General features: G+C 41.4%; 1 protein-coding gene across 1 annotated transcript; it reads right to left on the reverse strand.

Moving 5' to 3' along the window:
• Positions 1-983: 983 nt before the first annotated feature.
• Positions 984-15988, reverse strand: LOC308367973 (GTPase IMAP family member 9-like; the record flags this gene model as incomplete). The annotated part of the gene is made up of 3 exons (XM_080842006.1): positions 984-1717; positions 1869-2018; positions 15937-15988. 3 exons carry the CDS (start codon positions 15986-15988, stop codon positions 984-986), a joined length of 936 nt encoding a protein of 311 aa, XP_080698132.1.
• Between the last annotated feature and the right edge of the window lie 10865 nt (positions 15989-26853).

Genomic DNA, 26853 nt, shown 5'->3' on the forward strand with positions numbered 1-26853 from the left:
TACTTTGAAACATAAATCAGGAATTATGAGTTTAAGGGTAACACAGACCGACAGATGTGATATAGTAAAGGAGCTTATGTTTAACTTATCATTTTTGTATAATTAAATGTAAAATTAAATAATTGTTCTCTTGTATTTCATAACCACTTTGTCTTACCTAATGGCAATAGATAGCTTTCAATGTTCTGTGCTTGTACACTTTTAAATAGACAAATGTAAGACAGTATTTAAAGATTGGCATTAGTATTTTCATCTTATATCAGTTGATTGAGCCCGAGCTTTGATGTGAAAATGATAAAATGCCATTAGATCCATAATTCATTAAGGTACTTTTACTTTTAATACTTAAGTATATTTGAAGGCAAATACTTTTATACTTCTTCTTAAGTGGAAATTCAAAGTGCATACTTTTACTGGAGTAATATTTTACACCAGGTATGTATACTTTCACTTAAGTTCATAGTTAGTGTACTTCGTCCACCACTGATGTTTACACTCAAAGAGCATGCAAAAACACCATTTTCACAACCACTACACATGAGAGATTCTTGACATAATTATCTTGGTTGTAGACAAGAAACATAGGTATAGAGTTATGTTGGGATAGATGAAATGTAGATATATTTTATGATTTAAGATTTTATTCTTTGATAAGATGTGTAAATATTTAAACATTCCTGATTTGGTATGTGCAAGGCCTCTTCTTTACATTATATGAACATAAACACAATAAAAATGTACAGTACAAAGATATATTTATACGCATATCTATGAATGCACTCATATCTATAATGACATTAAACAGCACATTATGCAGATACAAAGAAAATAGAGACAGATTAAAAGGCACAGTGCATTAAAAGAAAATCTAGAGTTCATTAAAAGACACTGAGAATTAAAAGATAAAAACATAAAATAAACTCAGATGCTCCCACATCTGGATCATGCTGTTGTTAATGAGTGTCATCCTCTAACTCTTTTATTTATCGAAAAAATCTCATCAACACAGCTCCTCCTACTGCACCTATTGCTAGTGCTGCTACTGCTGCTGTGGCTGTGAATGCTCCTCCTTTCACTTCCTCTTTTCTTTCCCTCTTCTCCTTTTCTCTTATTTTTCTCTGTGCCTCCTTGTACATCTCTCTGGTGTAGTTTGCTCCCCCATTCTCCTCCACCATGGCCTCAATTTTCTCCTTTAGCTCTCTGACCTGAGTCCTGTCTTCACTCTTATTGTTGAAGACGTGATATCTATTCCGAACATGTCCAGTAAGAGGTGAGAGATCAGGACATTTGAGCAGAAAGTCTGACACTGGTTTCCCCTCCAGCACATCCCCATGAGTGAGGAGCAATATAGTGTACTTCAGCGCCCCCTCACCAAGGTTCTCCTGGATCCACTTCACAGCATTCTTCTCCTCCTTTGTGAACCTCACACCTAATCTGATCACCAGCAGGAAGGCATGAGGCCCAGGGACAGACATCTCAACACACTTCTCCAGCTCAACCTTCAGCTCTTCTGTAGGCTTTTCTGTACCAAATATTCCTGGTGTATCAATCACTGTAATTTCTTTACCATCCACTTCAGTTTGTTGATAACTGCATTTTTCAGTCACAGAATGAAATGAGATATCCTCTTTAAAATCTTCCCTCCCCAGGATGGTGTTTCCTGAGGCACTCTTTCCAGAACCAGTTTTCCCCAGCAGCACGACCCTTAGAGGAGACACTGTGGAGGAAACAGTCAAAACTCTTGAATGGTGTGAAATGAGCAGTTATTGTAGAAAAAGACAGAACTTATATTTACTTGACCTCCTCCAAATAAGCAATACAGATTAGTATTGGGTTACAGGGTGTATCAATCACTGTAATTTCTTTACCATCCACTTCAGTTTGTTGATAACTGCATTTTTCAGTCACAGAATGAAATGAGACATCCTCTTTAAAATCTTCCCTCCCCAGGATGGTGTTTCCTGAGGCACTCTTTCCAGAACCAGTTTTCCCCAGCAGCATGACCCTTAGAGGAGACACTGTGGAGGAAACAGTCAAAACTCTTGAATGGTGTGAAATGAGCAGTTATTGTAGAAAAAGACAGAACTTATATTTACTTGACCTCCTCCAAATAAGCAATACAGATTAGTATTGGGTTACAGGGTAACAACATTTACTCTGCTTAATGTTCTTAAGAACATATGGAGATGCTGTCATGAGAGAAACTATTCATGGTATAGTCTCATTCAATTTTGAACATGTTTGGTTATAGAATTAGTTAGAATCTTGTAGATTCAAAACTGTATTGTATTGTCATTTTCTTTGTGTGTACATGATGCTTGAGCCTGGGAATGACAAAATATAACACTGCATTTTGATATGGGGCAGCATAGCAGGCATTCATTATTTTTTAACCAAACCAAGAAACGCAAACATGTCACCATCCACAACATTATGAAGATAGTACATTCTTTCATGCACAGAAAAAAAAAACATAATGATTCATGTCATGCACTAAAATGACTGATGTGCGTTTCATTTTGTGTCATTTCTCACTTTGTGGACAAAATAAACTAATTTTATAGACAAGAGCAATTCTGTTAAATGTCTTAGGTCAATATAACTTTTGTGGCTTTAAAAGTAGAATGTGCTATATTAGTATGATGTGCACAAAATGTCTTTGGTCTGACACCTAATATGAATCAGCAGGTTTTATCATTTATGCCAAAATGAACATGAATTTGAAATAAAATGTACTCACTGTTGGGAGGTGGAGTAAGGCTTCTGCGTCGTGTTCCTAAGAGATCAATACACAACAATTAATGTTACTTGGAAATGCGCGCAGACTGATGTAAAAAATACTTCAAACATTTTTTGATAATTATAATAAGTTGATTTTGCAGAAACTGAAATGTATATAATTGAGTTATGGCCAGGCCAAACACAAGTTATTCTCTCCTCTTGATTAGCAGATGAAGTGCCTTTACCAGGTCACTGGATTGTCAAGGAATGCACTAAATGCAAACAGCTGTAACATGGTTTAATATTAGTAAAGTAAATGTTATTATAATATACATTATACATAATATTGAAAAGGATGACAGTGTTCATGACTTGTGGAAATCTGAATTACGAAGTCGACCAATTTGATGTACAAACCCGATTCCAAAAAAGTTGGGACACTGTACAGATTGTGAGTAAAAAAGGAATGCAATCATTTACAAATCTCATAAACTTATATTGTATTCACAATAGAATATAGATAACATATCAATTGTTGAAAGTGAGACATTTTGAAATGTCATGCCAATTATTGGCTAATTTGGGATTTCATGAGAGCTACATATTCCAAAAAAATAATATATAATAACACATTTACACACACAAAACATATTAACATCCAACAAAAAAATCCCTTCTCCCTGGATAGATACTGCTCCTCAGCGGCACACACTTCTGCATACTAGCAGCAGGACAGGAGTGATGAGTGAGAAAGTGGGAGTAGCAGTATGTGTGAAATAACCAGGGTTTTATTTTGGAACAGAGAGTAGATGGGTCATGACATAGTGGGGACCACACTACATGCCATGGACGGTTATCATCATAAACGAGAATCGACAAAAGTAGAAGTCGACTTCAAAGTACTCCTGCTAACATATAAAGCCCTAAACGATCTGGCTCCAAACTACCTCAAGGAATTAGTCGTCCCCTATTGCCCTCCAAGGCTGCTCCGTTCCCAGAGTGCAGGCCTCCTGGTAATTCCAAGAATATCAAAGACCACAATAGGAGGGAGAGCCTTTAGCTACCAAGCCCCTCTCCTCTGGAAAAATCTCCCTGCCTCCATCAGAGCTGCAGACACCGTGCCTATATTCAAATCAAGACTTAAGACATTCCTCTTTAGTGCATCCTATAGCCAAAAGTAACCGCGACACCAAACCAATCACCTGCTGTACCAGCCACCCAGACATATCCGAACACAAATTAAAATATTACTTGCATTTAGTACCGCAACATCAAATGTGTTTCCTGTTTGCCGAGTGGATGCATGTACGGCCCTGGCAAACAGATCACAACAAAAAACAAATTAAATTACTACTTGTAATTTAGTACCGAAACATCAAATGTGTTTCCTGTTTGCCGAGTGGATGCATGTACGGGCCCGGCAAACAGATCACAACAAAAAACAAATTAAATTACTACTTGTAATTTAGTACCGCAACATCAATTGTGTTTCCTGTTTGCTGAGTGGATGCATGTACGGCCCCGGCAAACAGATCACAACAAAAAACAAATTAAATTACTACTTGTAATTTAGTACCGCAACATCAAATGTGTTTCCTGTTTGCCGAGTGGATGCATGTACGGCCCCGGCAAACAGATCACAACAAAAAACAAAATGCTCAATGCCAGAAAAACTAAACATATCTAAGTACCGCAATATGCAACAGGCAAACCTACACACAGGTGACATGTCCCTGGTTGGTGAAATGATTCATCTGTGTGTTTGTTTGTGCTGATTCCCGACTGACAGACCTGCAGACTGATTCGTCATTTCCTGTTTGTTAGATGGATCAGGAGGAGCCTCCTGGGCCTGATCACTCTCCTCCTCAGCCCGCCCCGAAACGCCCCTGCAGACCGGCTCCAGAGCAACACCAGCATCGCCCACGCCGCCCTGCTCCCCATCCTGGGCCCTCAACACAGTCATCATCCCCTCGACGACTTCTCCCGCTGGATGTGACGACCACCACTCTGGTCATCGGCAGCTCCATGGTCCGAGATGTCCACACCCCCCCTTCAACAAGCGGCCCCTGCAAGGTCCACTGCCTCCCCGGAGCCAGGCGTGTTCCAATCGCTGATGGAAGTGGAACTATCCCTCCCCACCCCCACCACTCTGCACGTAGTCTCTCTACCTGGTCTACCTAGAGAAACCCTCGGCCAACCGCACCCACCGCCACTGCTTTGCCGTACACCTTCTCTACCCAATACCCTATGCTAGCCTTTATATACAATATACATTATTGCCTCCACCGAAATGTTTCTCTGTCCCTACATCCCTTACCCCTGTAACAGTAACCCTATTTGCACAGTAATCTGGTCTTGTCTGTATCATGTATTTACCACCAGATGTATGTATACATATGTCCAGTGACCAAATGCTGGCTGTGTATTGCCCCTGTTGCTTCCTTTCCCCTTCTGCCACACAACCCTTCCCCTTCCCCCCTTCCCCCCGTCCCACCTTCCTGTCTCCACCCGGCCGACCTCAAGCAGATGGGTCCCCCCTTATGTGCCGTGGTTCTGCTTAAGGTTTCTTCCTGCCTAACAGGGAGTTTTTCCTTGCCCCTGTTGCCATTGTGCATGCACTAAGGGGGTTCAGGCTCTGGGCTCTGTTAAGCGCCGAGAGGCAATTGTATTGTTATGGCGCTATACAAATAAAATTGAATTGAATTGAACTGAATAAACGAGGTGAAGAGTGACAATTGTGTGCGTGTTAAGTGTTTTCTATGAAAACCGTGTAACAACCATATGATGGACTGAGCACCTCACGGCAACTGTCACTTCGTTAAAATGTCCATAGCAGTATGGAAAGGGTGGTTAACTGAATATGTGGACATTGTTTATCCGAATTCTATGGACGGACATATGAGCATGTGTGTGTGTGTGCGTGTGTGATCAAAGTCTCTCTCCCCCGTCACCGATTCAGACTCCATTCTGGCAGGAGTGTGAAGAGAAGGGGGGATTTCACCTTTGACTCCGTTTTCGATATGTTTTCGGTTCACTTTCTAAGATACAGTTTTTAGACCTTACAATGCTGCGTATGATCACACAGTCTCATTTAATATAATCAGGTGAAAAGAGTCAAGTTTGTGACATAGCCTACTTTAAAATAGTGTGTATGATATGGTTTAGAGCAGAGTGTATTACCAATACAGCATTTCAGAGTGAAACACATGTGCTGCAGTACTGCTAAAAACAAAAAAAAAAAAAAAAAACCTGTAATACAGGTTCAGATTGGCAACTGTGGAAAGTCCCCGACAATAGAACACGGACTTAAAACATATTTTCTGTGTATAACTAAAACCTAAAGACCTTACACATATTGCAATTTGGAGCTGTGTTGAAGGTAATTTTCTTACGGATCTTGGGTGGCTGATTTCTACTTGTTAGGATTCAGCAGGGAAAGGACCCAATAGCAGACCTCATGAATACACACTTTGGATTTATTCACAAAAACACAGAAGATCCAGGCAAAAACTCCAAAAGTATTCCAAAAACACCACAAAGGTTGCTCACCATTCCAACTGGACTGAAGACTAACATTTAGTTACAAATTGACAGGGAACACAGGACATACTGAACTTAAATAACAGAGGGGGAACTAGACATGAAGACACAGGTGAACTCAAACAAGGTTAATTAACAAGACACAGGTGAACTGAAAACAAGGTTAATTAACAAGACACAGGTGAACTAAAACAAGGTTGATTAACAAGACACAGCAGGAACCAATTAGGGAAACAAACCAGGTGATTAACAAGGCAGGTTTGGTAGGGGATGGAAAAAACCAGGACATGGTGGAAGGCAGGTGGAGGCGGAGTTCACAACGACACAAAGAAGCACATGGCATTGATTGTTGAACAAACTCAGGGAAACACATGGCAAAAAACACATACAAGAAACACGTGACAAAAAGGGGCAAACACAAAACAGACAGAACAAGATCCTGACACTACTCTTTTCCATCGTAGCTCTATCTTGCCCAGCAGTTCCAGTGTTCAGCTCTCTATATAAAACCACACAATTGTTGAAGAAATGGTTGAGGGAACAAAACCATTAAGGCTTCACAGTGGTTAAGACTGCCATTATTCCAGTAGCATGGATAGAGAGTAAGTCCAGTCTAGTCGTCTGCCAAAGCCTGGGTTCCCTGTCACTTCACTCTCATGCTTTTAGCATTAAATGGTTCAAAGAGGCCAAGCTCAAGGCAAGTGTGTCTTTTGCTAGTCAGTCCGACGCAGTTCTCATTTCCTCATTCAGCACCCTCATTGTTTAAATAGCAAATGCACGCATGAGCGCCCTTCAGTTTGTTTAGTCACGTTGAGGGATTGCAATCTTGAGGCAGCAGAAAGCAATTGACCAACACAAACTTGGTCTAACGTTAATTGCACATAAAGGGGCATTAATAAGAAAGTAGCCTAATAATGTAAACATAGGAGGGTGCACAAGGGGCATGCTTAAAAGTGAACAAATATGCAAAAGATTAAAAATCCAAATATTACAATATGAAAGAATATTCACTTTATTCCGCTCTAGACAATGGGCGCGGCCATGATACCGACTCCGGTTTCTTACTTCCGGTTTGAGGTGATTGTCCGTGATTAGATATGAGTTCAGGCACCACTTGTGCGGTTGTTGGTTGCTTTAATAATTCTAAGAAAATTAAAAACCTTTTAGAAACTGAGGGCCTGATTTACTAACAGGATTGCGCCCATTTTCTGGCGTAAAATAGCGGTCGTAACGAAAAACGGTATTTACTAAGCTGGCGCAGCGCATATTAACGCTTTGAGGGTGTGTACCTGCAAACAGGTGGGATGGTTCGGAAACGTGGGTGGTAACGTAGGCGTGTAGCGCTATTTAATGGGAGGAGTGCGCCTAATGATGAACTGCGTGGTATTTACTAAACTGCCCGGCGAGCGCACATCTCTGATTTGCACGCTAATTCTCCGCCTCATAAAAGCACGTCTTAACCATGCGCATTTCCACTGAGTCTGAAAACGTTGATATGGCAGCAGCAAGGCAAAGACATAGACAGAGACAGCGAACAGAAATATTTGTTTCAACTCGTATAATTCATATATTCATATATATGAAATTAAACTTTCCGAACGTAATTGGAGAAATTGATCGCACCCACATGCAAACAGTCCCACCTTCAATCCGCGAACACGTTTACCGAAACAGAAAGCACACATATTCAATGAATGTCCAGGTCATATGTGATGCCAACATGACCATTACTTACGTGGTAGTGGTCTGTCCATGACAGTTTTATCTTTCGGAATAGTGTCATTTATCCATGATTGAGCAACGGTGATTTTGGAGAGGCCTGTCTACTTGGTAAATGTATTTGTTTCAGTGGGGATATATTGTAGTGAACCCATGTCCCTTGTAGAACGTATTAATCTCGCCATGTACACATATATATTGTTATAATAGACAGTGTATGCATTAATGCCACCAATAGCATATTATTTATAATCGTGTTCTTTTAAACATCTCGCTGTAGATGATGGCGGGCAAAACAACAATATAACCCATTGAATCAGGTTCAGTGATTGAGCGAACGTGAACCAATACATCTATCTCGCTATCTATTCGCTATCTATTCGCTGAACCTTAGTTTTTTCTTCCTCGAATCTCCATGGTGGCAGTAACTTGCTGGCAAGTTCTCCAGTCTTTTAACGGCGCGCTAAATAATGATTGCCCAGCGCGTATCTGGCTTGATAAATATCACGGAAAATGCGGGGAATCACCGTGCGTTAATGTGCGCCTGGCAAAGATGCGTTCGCAAATCAATCTTAGTAAATCAGGCTCTTTAAAGGGCGGAGTAAGCACAGTTTGCCCAGCGCAGATCTGGCTTGATAAATACCAAGTAAAATGCGCAAAAACACCGTGCGTTAATTTGCGAACGCAGATTAAGAAGCGCTCGCATATTAGTAAATCAGGCCCTGAGTGCTTTGATCACAAAATCAGAAGGAGAGAATGTCCTTGTCCGGTTCCTTATCGGCTACATTCAATGCCACAGAGCAGACGTTTAGACTGGCTAGCTGTGCTTGAACTGAAACATCTGCCGAAAAAAAGTTCACGTCTGTTCGCACCATTTCGTTCATAAACGACCCACCGAAGACCATCCCAACCCGGAATTATTCCTTGGATACGACAGACCAGTCGTGAAGAAGAGACGAACAATTGTTCCTGTCGAAGCGTCAGGTAAGCCACTTTCAATGTTGAATTATGTAAGCGATCGCATCGCTTTACAGGTAAACTCCAGTTGTTTACATTTTTACGAGCTCCACCAGCCAGTGCTACAAAAATATTTGGGCAGTCTAACCTACATTTTTATGAATAATAACCTGTAATGAGCACATTAACAGAGCCTATACCCATTTGCCATTTGTTTCAAATGTTGTCATCCTCACCTAGCTAAACTGAATCGAAAAAACACTCATAAAAAGTGATATGATCACGTTACTTTTATTAATTCACAGATAAACAAAGGAATTTTTTTCTTCTTCATACCTTCCAAAGGATTGCTGCGGCATGACTACACGATCTCCCTAATCCAGCCATACATGAGCATCCGACAGTCTCTATCAACCCCGACGGATGCAGCATAACCCAAGCTATAACCTTATGGTTAGCACTTTGGCTCCTGTCGACCTCTGCCTTCAAAAATACATATTCTTCGTGCTTACATAAAAAAATGCGCCCGACTTTATTGCTATGGAAGTAGATGAAGGCCTCAGTACTTTTATAATAACGCATCTCCTCACGATCTCCACCCTCAGAGAAGACAAAATAATTGATTATATCAATATGGCTAACTCCTGGCCATAATTTCATCTCATCCACCCAACCTGTCAGTTTTGACGGATTTGGGACTCTGATATGCTCTTTTACAGTATTTCTCTGTTCCTAAAACACATTTTTTCAAAGCATGCCTCGGTTTCTCTTAGCTCTAAACACAAATCCCAAAACCACTCACACAAAATGCAAAACCCTTTATATCTCCTGCAAAAGGCCACTTTGGTTTCAAAACACTTATGTCACCTCAAAAGGGCATTTTGTTTTCAAACAACAAACACAGACCATTATTTGAGTAGACATTCTAAGCATTGATTGAACACTGATGTGCTCAATGGAAAACACTACTATGAAATGGGAAAACACTAGTATGAAGGCCTTATCAGGAGTATTATGCCTTTTCATCTCCAGTGTTACTGTACGCTTTCTCCTGTTGTAAAATATTGTAACTGTATAATGTTTCAAATATAAAACAACTCACAAACAGTTACGACTTACAGTAAAGATTTCTTTTTTTTTTTTTAAAGTGCTGTAGCCTTTACATCAGAGCAAACACAACCAAATGTGTAGATGATTTACACAGAACAAACAATAGGATATTGATACAGTCAACAAAAAAAGAAAGAAAAATGTAAAATAAAAAAGGACAAAAAAACTAGACCGCATCCTGTTCTTGCTCAAGAACAATATCGACAATTGTTGTGTTGTGAAACATCTGAAAATACAGTAACATTTGATTGGATTACAGTACAGTAATGTTTCAGTGCTGATAGGACGTAATCAGTTGTGGAAACGTATATGACTTACTTGCACATAGTCGTATCATACTGTAATTGTTTGACTCTATCAGAGTTTCTGTCAAAAGGCACCCTGTACACCTGCTTCATTCTCGAGGTGTTCTGCCTAAGAACATGGTCCTATGTGGCTAGGCTCACTGTATTGATGTTTAGGAATATGTCTTGGTCATCAATGGTTGCACTTTGTATTTGTTTATAATTTTACAAATACAGTACAATGTAAAATATTCTAAATACAAGAATACTCTGCTCCTGATAAGGCATTCAAACTAGTGTTTTACGAACTGTCATAGTAGTGTTTCTTACCCATTCTCTCTTCTGAATGTCAGGAGAATCGGTGCAACTGAGAAGCGGCTTATGTTTGGTTGAACCCTCTGGCCAGCCTTACCAGCCTCCTGCATGGTCAAACCCATGTTGACCACATGTTTGAACACATTGGCCTGAATCTCATCAGAGATACAGTAATGGCTCTCCGTCTTGCTCTTCCTCTTCATCATTTTCCTCCTCCTCCTCCTCTTACTCTCACTCCTCTGCCTCTCTGATCACCACTCACTTCAATGTTGCCATAAATTGTTCTCCAAACTAGGAGCTAAAGTTTTGATTTCAAATTGCACAACAGCCTTGGAAATGGAAGTTTTGCCAATTGATTAGCAGTGTTTTCTGTTTGAACACAAGGAGGTTTTGGCATTGATGAAGTATGCAAAGTAGAGAGGATGGTGTTTAGTGTTTTGAAGAAAATGTGGTTAACAATTGAAAACTGTGTCTAAAGCAGAGAATTGTGTGTTGTGTTTTGAAGAAAGTGCGGTTAACAATTGAAATCTGTGTTTAAAGCAGAGAATTGTGCTTAAAGTTTAGCAGAATTGGTTTAGGGAGTTGGCACTTGGGTTTAGTGGTCAGAGAAACCGAGGCATGCTTTGAAAAAATGTGTTTTAGGAGCAGAGAAATACTGTAAGATTTCATCGGCAGTGTGTAGCCACCGACTACTTCCCATCTTGAATGATCAGTTATGTACCACCTTAAAATAACTTCCTTAAGCCTTAAAATAACTATCTTTAAGCGACGCTTATAGGATCATGCAATGTAAACAAACACTTAACCGGAAATAGAAAACCGTTTAGTCAGTTGAACCCGCTATGAATTATGGGAAATAGAACGGTTGAAGAATAAGGTGAAGTACTGTACATCAATATGTGCATTATTTCAGAATAAAGTGTTTTGTTCAGACGGTACACAGGGAGGCGGTACACAGACGCATACGCGTCGGGCCGGGTTCGGACAAATATTTAGAATTTATAATCGGGCTCTGGTCAGGCTAGGACACATCAGCGTGATAATGCATTGAACATTCCCTATTTAAAATATCTTAATAAATAGTTAAGTCAAATGTCTGCTTTCATATGATGCAGAAGTTCGTTTGGAGAATAAAATAAATCACATTTAGGATAACAGCCATCTCCCCGTGGCAGGAATTTGTTTATGTCTGTGACAAGGCGATTACAGGTGGCAAAATGACATCACGGAGGAAGTTAAAGAGAAACTGTCATCTGGAGAGTTTAAAAAAAAGGAAAATCTACTGTATGGAGGTATTTCTGCTTAGTAGTGGATGCAGATTCTTATTAGGTTGTTAGATGTGTCCAATGTATGAAATATGAAGTTTTAATTAAATATGATTGATGCAATCCTCATTCTCCGCAACGACATAGATTAAACCTCGATGGTTGGACTACAGTTTTTTAATGAACATTGGAGTGCACTTTCAGGAAAAAAATATCTTGAATGTAAAACTTGTCTGTTGTGCCTGCTTTGGTGTAGCATATAACATGAGTTATATTAAGGCATAGCATGTGTAATGTGTAGGCTATTTCATTCCGTTTGTTCACCTTTCCTGCTGTCTGTCTCTGACCATAGTTGACCATAGTTGGAGATTGCAGGGGAGACTTAGTAAAATGCTCCAGGGCCGAAGTATTACATGTTTTTAACTTCAGAGTTAATTCCCTTTCTTTTCCGTCTGCTGCTGGTTAGTAAATAAATGCCCACTGTATCCTTTCTGAGGATTAATTATTCACACACTGGTTAACACTGTTACAGCACATACGTTTTTGTCGCCACATCCAAACTATTCGCCGTTCTCTCTCCCTCTCTACCACACCCACCCTGTATGACGTGCTGCTCTTAAAGGAGCCGCACCATTTTACAACACGTTCTTGCAATGTGAATCATATAATTAAATATGCTTATGGGCCTTCTTGTGGACGCTTGTGCGTTTAACAGCGCTTGTTTGTGTGAGAGAGCATTTATCTGTTGATGCCCGAGTTTAATAAAGCCAGGCTATTCTTAAAAAAACAAATGTGGCATTATATGAACAGTTGAGAAATTGATTCTGTTGGGCTTCGGAAAAAAATATTTGATTGGGTGTCGGACTCGGTCCGGCCTTGGTTGCTACTCTGTCGGATGCAGGCCAGGCACGGACAGAAAAATACTGCCCGATCCATGCTGTAGCGCACGATCAAGACAAGATATGTGCCTGATAAATAGTGCGCACATGTCTGGGTTAGAAGCCAACTCGATTGAGGATGGTCAATGTATGTGAGTTTGGGTCCAAGGCCAGATTTGCCCGTTTAAGGTGCCAATTTAAGTTGGGGGCTGGGCACAGGCTGTAGGAGTGTGTGTTACAAGACAGAGGGTTTCTGACGCTTTTAACTCAATACAATCTATTCAAACAGCACTGAAATTGTGATGTGGATGTGTATATGTTCAGATGGTGATGGAAAGGGAGCTAGAGAGAAAGGGAGAACTTGTGCAAAAATTACCTATCTAACAGAGTAGCAAAATAAAACAAAGCCAGATAAATCAACAGTAAACAACCGTGAAGACTGTGAATTACAGATTGCGGATTTAAATCATAAATGAAATAAAACAACAATACTTTTGATGGTATCTCTTAAATGAATGGTATTCACTCTTGTAAAACCACGGCAAAAGAGAACTAAATTCATTCCCGCTGCTGCTTTAAAGGGAAATATCAACACATTTACAACCTTGCTGTAACCAATACTGTCTCAGTGAAATGTAGATAAGAAACTAGAATGCGTTTCGTGAACGAAATGCGAGAGTGTGCTTGCTCTGTTGCGGCCATGACCTTTGACGTTGCAGCCATAACATCACCCAAAAGATCAGACATGGCAACCAAGCTCAACCATTATATTTTGGCTCCACTGACGTCTAGACATATGACGGTGTCTTTGTTGTTCTGTTTTTGTTTGCTTGTTTATTGTGAAAGGGTCTAGTGTGTTAAATTTAGCTTGGAGAAGTCTTAAAATAGGCTCCAAGTGACATTTGTCTTATTGTGTATGTGTAATTTACCTCCAAAGGTCGTGTTATCGCTGATACACTTCGTAAGAAATGATGATCTAGGTAAAAGGAAACATCTCTGCAACAATGTGGGAATTAATGCGGTGGCTTGTTCATACGGAAAACAGGTATGTAAACGCGATCATAGGGATAATTTGTAGGACGACGCACACCGAAGTAGAATTTAGTGCGATGCACTGTTCTAAATCTAGCTACAGACAGACGTGAATTACATTGAAAAATCGCTGTGGTCTACACAGCTGTTTTTAATTGATGTAGCCTAGAGGTGTATTTGGCTCAATGATGGTTGGTATTGTTAAAATTGTCGATTTTTGGCCAGATAGATTGCCTACTTCTTGCAAAGGCAAACCTTTGTCTGGAATACAGGCAGCTCATGAGTATGGTTGTCTTTGGAACAGAATGTGTACAAAATAAAAAAAATGTTGGTGTCAGTTGGTTTTATTGTCTGAAACGTACTGGAATGTACCTTGCGAAAACTTGGGGTAGTGAACCGAAATCTCCGGTATGGCAGTTGAAATAATCGCACAGACATTTAATCTGTGTGCCAGTTGCATGTTAGCTCCCGCTAGCATGTATGCTAATAGCTTAGCTTAGGCTAGCTAGCTGCTTATATTGTTTTACTATGGGGCTAGGCTAGTTGCTTCGCATATTGTAGCAATGGTGTTCGCGAATGGGTTGTTGATCAAGCTGTCTTGTATACTTCCACTTGCTTTTTACACTTCCATGGCTGTGTGTGTTGTGTTAACCCTGTCTCTTACTGTCTGTGTAAGAGGAGGTTGGCCCAGCTAGTCATTTATTTATTTTGATGCCACCGCCGTGTTACAGAAATAAAGTCTCTTGTCCTAGAGTGGGTGACGTCACAATGGCTCAAGATTCCCCCATGTTAGTCTATGAGAGAAAAAGGTGATGAAAAAGAGGAATAAAAAAGGAGTGGCAAGGAGAACCGCCACAAAAAGATATAGCAGGTTGCACCGGATCAGGCTGGACGTTTCGGTGTTTGAACGGCGTCTGTACCTCGAACGAGCGAGGCCTGATTCGATGCAAGAAAAATGGGCGGAATAAAGAAAATGTATGAAGAACAATAGTGTGCCTCCCTTCGGGCAAGCACACTAATAAAGGTGATAAGAGAACTGTGGGTAATGTAGTCTATGGTGGGACTACAAATTCTAGTGCTTACAGTTTTTCTAAATTGTTTACTAATGACACAATGACCACAACCTGTTACTCATGTGCCAACTCCCTAACTATGAAAAAATGTCCTGCTTTACACCCAGATTCCAATTCTAAACCACACTTTCTTCAGCTCAGCACACACAATTATCTGCTTTAGACCCAGACCTTACTACACACAATCCTCTATATCAGACCAAATCTCTTGCCATTCAAATGGCAAAACTTTTCCTTTTTAATTTATATTTCTTTCTTTTTTTGTTGACTGTACTGACCTATTTTATTTTGTTTACAGTATACTGTGCAAATCATTTACACATTCAGTTGTGTTTGCTTTGATGTAAAGGCTTGAGCACTTTTGGAAAAAATAAAGAAATATTTTAGTTTCAACTGTATATTTGTGTGTTGTTTTATATTTGAGTAAAAACATTATGCAGTTATATTTTACAACAGGAGTAAGCAAACAGTAACATGTAACATGTAAAGACATAATGCTCCTGATAAAGCCTTCATACTGGTGTTTTTCCATTCAAGGAGGTGTTTTCATTCAGCAAATCAGTGTTCAATTGGTTCTTAGAAATGTCTACTCATATGATGAAAATACCATTTTGAGAAGACATAACATTGTTTTGAAGAAAAAAATATGTAGGGTGTATGTAGCCCTGAGCTATATTTTCTTTGTTTTTCTTAAATGTTAAAGTATTTTCAAATGTTTCAAAAATGTTTTCAATTTGTATGCTTTAATGTTTTTCGGTTTTTGGAAAGCCTGTATTTTATTTTCATTTGAATATTTCATTCTTGTAATGTAATTGGTTGTGTGAGAAGTTGACCCTTGAACTGAGGCTGTGGTAACGGAAGCTGGAGGGAAACACGAGAAGAAGGAGAGAGAACAGCAAAGATAGCAGCCAGCTAGTTTTTGAGCTCTGGATTTTGGAGAGTGACACTGTACAATAACGTACACTTTACACACTGGTAACGTCTACACCTAGGCTATAGGGTGAGACGCATGGTGAATAAGTTCCTCGGCCAGACGACACACCGGTTTTCCACACTGAGTTTCCACACCGGACGTTCCACACCGGACTTTCCATCGTCCTTTAACCACGTTTTCCCAACGCCTTGAGGGAAAGGTTAAATCATCTGCTAGCACCTTTTTGTTTGCTCCTAAGCGAAGCGGCCGTTCGTTTGTGGTCCCACCGCTCACAAGCTACAGTCAGATCTGCAACGTTTGGGGGGTAATGAAAAGGTTATGCCGGCATAGCATAGGACTGTATGTATAGGATTGTGTGCTGTTTTTGTTTGATGTGATTAGAAGTGACTGTTGCTACTAAAGTATATATGTGTGACGTGCGTTTACAATATTTTATCGTGCCATTGGTACTAGTGTATATAGTTGTGTATACCACGTTGGGCTAACGGTAGCCGCATTGTAACCTTAGCTTTTATAGTTCAAAGCTACCTAGCTTTGGAATAGCGTGACCTACGGTTAAGCGGAGTACGTTAAATAAGTAAACATTTCTGATTTTACTTACAAAGAGGATATTGTGTGTTTCATCATTGATTGCTATACCGAAGGATTAGTGTATTTAGGATTTGGAAATAATATGTATATTAATAGGGAAATTACGATTGCTTAATGGTGGTGAAAAGAGTTTATGCAAGGAACATTATAAGATAAAAACAAACACTGTAAGGGTTTATCACTCATATAGTGTACGTAATTGTTTTAGAGAACTTGGGGAGCGCCTACTGTAAAAGGTTAGTTTAATTACAAGGTCATGCCATAGTCAAGGGCATGAGGGGCGCTACATAAAATGGAGGCATCGCTGGGATTTTTTTATAGTGTTTAGAGCTCTTTTTGTCGACGTTGTCTTGTGAAAATAGTCTTTAGTAGTTTAACTTTAAATAATTTGAGGAGTTGTACTTTTATCATGCAGAGTCAGTCTGATTTTAAAGTTAGGCTGCAATTAGAGCTGCTGCAATGGTGCAGAGGAGAGGGCATTCAGCCTAAGCATGCCATACTAGTCGTTGGTGTGAGTGAAGAGCTTGCAGTTGGCCAAATTGAAGAGGCTCTACATACTGTGCGATGTTGGGGACGTGTGAGAGTAAGGGGTAGGAGATTTAGCAGTTCTACTGATGGCTTGTGGGTTCTTTGTGAATGCAAGGAAGAGCTTGACCCACAGATGGTTCCCCCTGAAGTGAGGCATGAGGAAGCCGTGTGGGATATAGTGATTGCTAATGAAACTCCCATTCTTGAAATTCCCATTTCGGATGATTTTTCAGAAAAGTTGAAAATCTTTTTAGCAACTGAAGGCAAAACAGTAGCTGATTTAAAGGGTTTTTGCACTCCAGTTTCCTCTGGAGGGAATGATTCAGTTATGCAGTCTTTAGCTGATGCTATTAGCAGAGCAAACCGAGGCCAGACTGAAAATCATAGTTATCGCCGTCTCAGAATTTTCTCCGGTATCATTCCAACCCCGGCTGGGGAAGAGTCTATGGACTATTGGTTAGAGCAGGCAACAATAATGGTCCAAGAGAGTGAATTGACTGAGCAAGAAAAGAGACGCAGAATTCTTGAGTGTTTGAGAGGACCTGCTTTACAGGTTGTGAAGTCATTGCGTATTAGTGAGCCTAATGCCAGATCTGAGGAGTATTTGAATGCACTGGATAATGTGTTTGGTTCTGCAGAGTCTGGCGAGGACCTCTATTTCTCTTTCCGCCTCATACAGCAGAAGGCTGGTGAGAAGTTGTCTGACTATGTCCGGAGGCTTGAACCTTTTCTGGCTAAAGTGGTTAAGAAAGGTGGGATTTTAGCACGAGACACAAATAGAGTGAGAATTGAACAGTTACTTCGTGGAGCAATTGGCTCTGATTGGATGCTGTTGCAACTGCGGTTGAAGGAGCGAAAGATGTTTCCTCCTAACTTTCTTAATTTACTTACTGAGATCAGAGCGGAAGAAGAGCAGGAGCGGACACGGCAAAGGGTAACTACTCGTGTTCGGAGTGTTGCTGCGCGAGATGAGTCAGGAGAGACTGACATTGTGGAGGGGCTGAAGGCTGACTTCAAAGCTCTTAAAGCTCACGTGTCTGAGATGAATAGGAGGCCGTCTTGGGCCAGAGAGGAAGCTGAAGTTAACACGTCAGCATCCCGGTCATTCCAGTCAGGCAATGACCATTCTGAAGCGGTTGCTTTACGCAAGGAAATCAACAGATTAGAGAATAAATTAAAGGCTAAGGACAATGTAGCTGAACATCAGGTTGCAGCTGCTGCTGTTGCGATGAAGACCACTGATCGTGGCTCTTCTGCACACAAGCAGAGTTTTAGAGGTGATAGTGACTGCTTCTGCTACAGGTGTGGAGAAGACGGCCATATTGCTTCTAAGTGCTCGTCTCCCGAGAATGAGAAAAAAGTGATTAGGAAACTGATAGCTTCACTTAACAAAGCTAAAGACAGACGTGATCCTGACAGTGACTCAAAAGGTGAAACCACTCACTGCTCAACCAAAAAACAAGCTGTGCATGTCAAGACGACTACCTCGTTTCCTGAGGGTCTGATTGGTCCACCGTCTACTGTGCATGTGAAAGTAAATGGTCAGCCCTGTACTGCGATTTTGGATAGTGGGTCACAAGTGACCATAATCTTTGAGAAATGGTACAAGAAACACTTGTCGGATGTAGACATCCAACCTGTGTCTGGCTTGGCCATTTGGGGTCTTAGTGATACAAGCTACCCATACTTAGGATATGTTGTTGTTGACATGCAGTTCCCTAAAGAGCTTGTTGGTAAACCAGAGACGTTGTCAGTGTTGGCTTTGATTTGTCCTGGGCCTAACACGCCAGATCAGGTCCCAGTGATTTTAGGCACCAACGCAAGTTTGTTCCATAGGCTTGCTGCTCTGTGTGGCCATCCAAAGAGTGAAACTCTGGCCCGTGCCTTAAATGTCAACAGTTTTGAGTTGAAAAAAGAGACTGTTCCACATAGCATCAGTGAAGTGGATTTGGATGAGACAGTGGGTTTTGTGAAATGGATGGGCCCTGGACAGTTGACCATCCTGCCACAGGAAAGCCGGTGTGTGCCTTGTCATTTGGATTTTTACCAGCCACAGCTTAAGGGCATGGTTGTTGTGGAACCGAGTGATGCCATGCCATTGCCTCAAGGTGTGATGTTTCAGCCTGTGGTAGCCCCTGTCAAGGCTCTTGATACAAAGTGTTTCTCTCTGCTACTGCAGAATGAGACAAAGAAAGAGGTTAAGATACCTCACGGTACAACGCTAGGTAAAGTGCAGACAGCTGACTTGGCGAGTCCGCGAGTGACTGGTGAGATGTCAGGGGAGATGGACCCGAGTTTGATTGATTTTGGTGATTCCCCTATTCCTATGGAATGGAAAGAGAGACTTACTAGGAAGCTCTGCCGCAGGCGCAATGTGTTTTCACTCCATGAATGGGAAGTTGGCCTAGCCAAAGAGGTGGAGCACCGCATTCGTCTGTCTGACCCCCGACCGTTTCGAGAGAGGTCCAGACGTTTGACGCCTGCTGACATAGAGGATGTACGTAAGCACCTTCAGGACCTGCTAGCTGCAGGAGTGATTAAAGAGTCGCGGAGTCCATACGCATCACCTATAGTGATTGCGAGAAAGAAAAATGGTAGCGTACGTATGTGCATTGACTACCGGACTCTGAATACTAAGACCATTCCTGATCAATACACCACACCACGCATCGATGATGCATTAGACTGCCTAGCTGGGAGCCGTTGGTTCTCAGTTTTAGATCTTCGTAGCGGCTACTATCAAATAGCCATGGCTGAGGAAGATAAGGAGAAAACAGCGTTTATATGTCCTCTAGGGTTCTACCAGTTTGAGAGAATGCCGCAGGGTATAATGGGAGCCCCTGCGACATTTCAACGTTTAATGGAGAAGGCCGTAGGGGACATGCATTTACTACAAGTTCTTGTTTACCTTGATGATTTAATTGTGTTTGGGGCAACTCTGGAGGAGCATGAGGAGAGATTGATGAAAGTGTTAGACCGTCTCGAGGAGGTGGGTCTTAAAGTTTCTGTGGACAAATGCCAGTTCTGCCAGCCTAGAGTAAAATATGTGGGACATATTGTGTCAGCTGATGGGATTGCCACAGACCCCGCTAAGGTGGAGGCAGTGACTAAATGGCCACAGCCTACTGGATTGAAGACATTGAGATCCTTTCTTGGTTTCTGCGGTTATTATCGCAGATTTGTAGCCAACTACTCCTCCATTGTGAAGCCGTTGACAGAACTCACAAAAGGTTATCCTCCAGTGAGGAAGGGAATGAAAATAAGTGTGACAGACCAACAGCAGTACTACAAAGAGTCCGAACCGTTTGGCTCGCGATGGACTGATTCGTGTTCCAAGGCTTTCCGTGAGATCATTGGGTGTCTCACTAATGCGCCTGTGTTAGCCTTTGCAGACCCGAACAAGCCCTATGTGTTGCACATTGATGCTAGCCTTAAAGGGTTAGGGGCTGTTTTGAATCAGGTGCATCCCGAAGGTCTTAGGCCTGTAGCGTTTGCCAGCAGAGGCTTAAGTGCTCCAGAACAGCGCTATCACATCCATCAGCTTGAGTTCTTAGCACTTAAGTGGGCCGTAGTGGATAAGTTCCATGATTACTTATATGGGGTAAGATTCACTGTGATGACAGACAACAATCCCCTCACCTATGTATTGACAACTGGGAAACTCAATGCTACAGGGCATAGATGGCTGGCAGGTCTCGCCACGTATGATTTTGAGATTAAATACCGCCCTGGTAAGGTCAATGTTGATGCTGATCTGCTTTCCAGGAACTGGATTGATGAAGACACTGAGCCCTGGAAAAAGTTGTCACAGGGTGATGTGAGGGCAATTTGTGGTCATGCACGCGTGCTTGAGTCTCATGACAATGATGTGCGTGTGGCAGACATTCTAGGAGTCCCTGCAGAAGGTGTTCCTGAGCTGTATGCTTGTGCAACTCGCCTCACTTTAGGCCAGCTAGAACAGTTTACCCGTGAGGACTTGCAAAAAGCACAGATGGAGGACAGTGTACTCAACACAGTAAGAGACGCCCTAAACACTGGCCGGTGGCCATCTAACTTGAGCCAGTCTGATCCTGATGTAGGTTTGCTGAAACGTGAGAGTCAGAAACTGAAAATTGAAGACAGACTGTTGTACCGAATCACACACAAAGCATCTGGAAGAGAGGTATGTCAGTTGTTACTTCCCAAGAAGTTCAGATTGCCTGTGGTTCGTGCTTTGCATGATGATATGGGACATTTGGGGGTAGAGAGGACGATAGACCTGGTGAGGGACAGGTTTTACTGGCCTAAAATGGCACAGACTGTGGAAAGATACATAGGTAATTGTGGGAAGTGTGTAACCTGGAAAAGCCCATGTCCCCGTGCGGCGCCGTTACATCAAATTACGTCTAGTGGTCCTATGGAGCTGGTTTGTATTGATTTTTTGTCTTTGGAACCAGACTCCAGTGGATATGCAAACATACTGGTGGTCACAGATCATTTTAGTCGCTATGCACAAGCATATCCAACGAAAGATCAAAGGGCTGTAACCGTGGCCAAGGTCTTGGTTGAGCGATTTTTCGTGCATTATGGTCTTCCGGCCCGAATACACTCGGATCAGGGCCGTGATTTTGAAAGCAGATTGATTAAGGAACTTTTGAGGACTTTGGGGATCCGTAAGTCCAGGACGACTCCCTACCATCCCCAAGGGGACCCACAGCCTGAGCGTTTTAACAGAACGTTGCTCTCAATGCTGGGGACTTTGAGGGACACTAATAAGAGACAGTGGAGCCGTCATGTCAGTCAACTGGTGCACGCATACAATAGCACTAAGAGCGATGCCACAGGGTTTTCACCCTATTTAATTATGTTTGGCAGAGAGGCTAGATTGCCTATTGATGTGTGTTTCGGAACTGATGAACATGAAGCAGTCAGTCATTCACGCTATGTGGAAGAACTGAAAAAGGACCTACAGAGTGCTTATGAACTTGCTACTAAGTCAGCCACTCAAGTTCATCTGAGAAACAAAAGAAACTATGAGAAAGTGTTGCGAAACCAAGTTTTAGCAAAGGGTGATCGGGTACTTTTGAAGAATTTGGGTTTGAAAGGAAAGCATAAGTTACAGAGTCGCTGGAACTCCCTACCTTATGTGGTGGAAGAAAAGCTCCCTGACTTGCCGGTGTACAAGGTTAAGCCTGAAAGTGGGATGGGGAAGCTCAGAACGATACACAGAGACAACATCTTGCCTATTGGTAGCCTGGTCAGGATAGCTGATGATGAGCAAGATGCTCCATTGCCTGTACACAGACCTGTGACACGATCTCTAAGAGACCCTGTGCCACATAAGAGATGTAGCTTAAGACACACTGACAGTCACTTACTTGATGAAGAGACCAGTGAATCTGAATGTGAGACAAGACCAGTGTTCAGGTGGGAGCCTGAGCATGACGATTCGGGAGCTCATGTTGCTCAGAGAAACCGTGACAATGTTTTGCCAGTAGTGGACACTGCTGATGAGCTTGAGGTTGTTTTTGATCCAGTTGAGAGTGATGGTGAACCTGGTGGTACATCAGAGACTGAAAATGTCAATGATGAGAGTGATTGTGTGGAGAATACTGTTGATGATGCAGAAACACCTGTTGGACAAAGAGGTGCAGAGTCTGCTAGAGATTCACAAGTATCAGTTGATGAGGAAGTTGCACCTCATAGTAATTCACCTCAACGAGAGAAGAGGTCAATTAAGCCTGTTATAAGATTAACGTATGATAGGGTAGGAAGACCTAAAGATCAACCTTTGACTATAATTCATAGGGGTGTCATCATAAAAATATGTTAAGCTTATTATTCATATCTGAGTTAGGTCTCATGAGGTCATGAGGACCGTTTAAGGGGGGGAGAATGTAGCCCTGAGCTATATTTTCTTTGTTTTTCTTAAATGTTAAAGTATTTTCAAATGTTTCAAAAATGTTTTCAATTTGTATGCTTTAATGTTTTTCGGTTTTTGGAAAGCCTGTATTTTATTTTCATTTGAATATTTCATTCTTGTAATGTAATTGGTTGTGTGAGAAGTTGACCCTTGAACTGAGGCTGTGGTAACGGAAGCTGGAGGGAAACACGAGAAGAAGGAGAGAGAACAGCAAAGATAGCAGCCAGCTAGTTTTTGAGCTCTGGATTTTGGAGAGTGACACTGTACAATAACGTACACTTTACACACTGGTAACGTCTACACCTAGGCTATAGGGTGAGACGCATGGTGAATAAGTTCCTCGGCCAGACGACACACCGGTTTTCCACACTGAGTTTCCACACCGGACGTTCCACACCGGACTTTCCATCGTCCTTTAACCACGTTTTCCCAACGCCTTGAGGGAAAGGTTAAATCATCTGCTAGCACCTTTTTGTTTGCTCCTAAGCGAAGCGGCCGTTCGTTTGTGGTCCCACCGCTCACAAGCTACAGTCAGATCTGCAACGTTTGGGGGGTAATGAAAAGGTTATGCCGGCATAGCATAGGACTGTATGTATAGGATTGTGTGCTGTTTTTGTTTGATGTGATTAGAAGTGACTGTTGCTACTAAAGTATATATGTGTGACGTGCGTTTACAATATTTTATCGTGCCATTGGTACTAGTGTATATAGTTGTGTATACCACGTTGGGCTAACGGTAGCCGCATTGTAACCTTAGCTTTTATAGTTCAAAGCTACCTAGCTTTGGAATAGCGTGACCTACGGTTAAGCGGAGTACGTTAAATAAGTAAACATTTCTGATTTTACTTACAAAGAGGATATTGTGTGTTTCATCATTGATTGCTATACCGAAGGATTAGTGTATTTAGGATTTGGAAATAATATGTATATTAATAGGGAAATTACGATTGCTTAATGGTGGTGAAAAGAGTTTATGCAAGGAACATTATAAGATAAAAACAAACACTGTAAGGGTTTATCACTCATATAGTGTACGTAATTGTTTTAGAGAACTTGGGGAGCGCCTACTGTAAAAGGTTAGTTTAATTACAAGGTCATGCCATAGTCAAGGGCATGAGGGGCGCTACATGTACATATGTAGGGTTTTGCATTGTGTGTGTGTGTGGTTTATTTGAGAAAAAATAGGTATGCTTTCGAAAAATGTGTGAAAAAACTTGATTGGGAAAAACTGTAAACCAGTTTGGTCTGTCTTCATTTAAGCACTCATGTGTTTGCACACTTCATGGTTGTGTTTAACCAATTGGCTCATAGGTGCGGTAATTTGCTGCCAGTGCTGTGGAACTGCAAGGAATTGACATCCTGATATACTTCTGTGTCAATGTATACAAGTGTGTTTAGTGTTTTGCAAATCACTGTGTTTATTGTTCTGCAAAAAGTGTGAGGTTGACATGTGCTTACAGTGGTGCAAATCTGGGCCGATGTTTTGCTCCTTGAGTGCAATGTTCCCTCTAAGCTGCGCGCGCGGCCACGCAGGCCAGTCGAAGTTGCAGCACAATAGATTTTTATGACCACACAAACAATTTTTTTTTTAGGGTTTAAAAATCTGAGCATCAAAGGGAATGTAGGCTAGGTAATAAACATTTAAAATACTGACATGTCTGACAACCAAGCCTGATGTACGATAGAATGTTTACATACAAAGTATCCTTTAACTCTCTTGCCGGGCTCTGCTCCGGCAGTTATAAGCTACCATGGCGAAAAAAAAAGGCAGAGCAGGTGCCCCAGAAAAAGGTCTGCCTAACGTTTAAACATGAGCGGCTAGATGAAATAATCCAAACTGACACGGTAGGATACAACTTTCAGACATATTTAGATATGCTCGGAGGCAAAGGCGAAAAGAGTTCGCTCGTGGGAAAACATGCAGTGAACAAAAGTGACATTATTCTGTTTGTCCTTAAAGTTTGTGAGCACTTGGATGCCCGCTTCCCTGAAAATGAGCTGAGTGGGCTGCCTTTGAGCCGGACACGTTGGATCGTGCAGTTACTGAATTTGATCATGCGCTGAATGACATGACTAATCTGGCGAAAACATTCAAAGCGCTTCTGGAGGAAGCATATTATGCGGTCACGGGACGCATTTGTCGACAATACAACAAATTCAAGTTCATGGTTAATGAAAAAAGGTGGTCGCTGAAAAGTGAGCATATTCCAGATCTGGTACAGCTTCTTGACATTTGTGGCACATTCCAAGCATCTAGCGCCGACTGTGAACGCGGTTTCAGTCTAATGGATGCCAATAAGACAAAATCTTGAGGAAGAAATTTCCAATATTTTCAAATAGACCTATTAGGCTTATTCAAAGTGATCTTGATAACTGCAACAACATTTTAACATATGTTTAGTCAGAAAGATGGGTCTTCCATAGGCCTGCAGACAAGATGAGCCACACAGCCAGATAGGCCTTTCTCCCTCAATGTAATTCAAATGATATGTTTTGTAGCTTAGTTTGTTGCAAACCACTCAGTTATTACATTATTTATAAAGGCTACCTTTAGGAAAAAATTACACCATAATTACTATATTTATTGTAAAGCACTGCATAAGCATTTTTCTTTCAATGAAGTTCCACTTAAATGTTGTACCTGCTGAGAAATGACTAAACACCTTGGATACTTTTATTTTGTATATACACACATATTTATATTTAAACATATCATTATCATTCATAACTAGTGAACCAGTCATAACCTCCCTAAACCTTATTTATTTTCAACCAAAGACCTTTAAGTTCAACTAAACTGACTGGTAAAACACCATCATTAAGTCCAGCCATTATAAAGGATATTGAATAAATATCAACCTTGTAGACATATTGATGCATTTGCTGTCATCTCTTTGGAAATGGCTAACACAGGCTCGTGGTCATTTTTGCTCAGTGCAGAAAAAAATTAGAGGGAACATTACTTGAGTGTAAGGTTTGGATAATTGTGTAAAACCTTTGAAAGTCCTCAACAAAAAGACTACACATACAGTATATAGCAATTTGGAGCTGTGGTGAAGGACATTTTTCTTACGGTTATTGGGTGGCTGATCTCTACCCCTCTTAATCGTAGCCGCCATCTTGTCCAGCAGTTCCAGTCTCCAACTCTCTCTATATATAACCACACAAGGGTTGAAGAAATGGTTGAGAGAACAGCACCAGTTAGGCTTCACAGTGGTCAAGAGTGCCTGTATTCCAGTAGCATGGATAGACAATAAGTCAAGTCCAGTCCTGGATATCCACTTTATTTAGGTCCCTGTCACTTCAATCTCATGCTTTTGGCATGACATTAGTCTATTAATCTGTCTATTTGTCTATCCATCTAGTTAACTGTTAGGGAAGAACATTAAGGGTTGACAATTAGAATAGGCAAAGCAATATTGTTGAGACCTCCAATGTGTTTTAGGGTCTGAAAACAAGAGGCTATGGAGGACGCTACTCCTGTTACACCTCTCTCCACCAGCCATCCTGCAGACTTCCTCTCTCCACCTGCTTGGTCATTATCCTCCTATCCTACTGTAGTAATCCTGACAAGACGGCATCTTCAAAATAAATTCTCCCACAGCCTTTCATTGATGATTGGTGTCTCTTTCTTGCTGCCAAGTGTTTCCATTGTCACGTCTGGATAAATATATTAGGTGATTTGTCTGTACCTCCTCTTGGTCGTATCAGTTTTGATGTATAAGATGGTAGGTAGTCTACAAGTAAGTAAACAGCTAAGGCACTGTTGTTCCATATGGAAGAGTGAGCCTGTCAGTTAACCTTTGGTCACTGTCACACTAATGCACTTGTTACTTTGGCTAAACTGGTAGAGCGAGTGGCATGGGTTTAACACAATAGGAGCACACACACACACACGCACACACACACACACACACACATACACACACACAAACACACACACACACACACACACACACCGAACACACACACACACACACACACACACACACACAGACACACAC

Source organism: Sprattus sprattus (genome assembly GCF_963457725.1).
Source record: "Sprattus sprattus genome assembly, chromosome: 1".
NCBI lineage: Eukaryota > Metazoa > Chordata > Actinopteri > Clupeiformes > Clupeidae > Sprattus > Sprattus sprattus.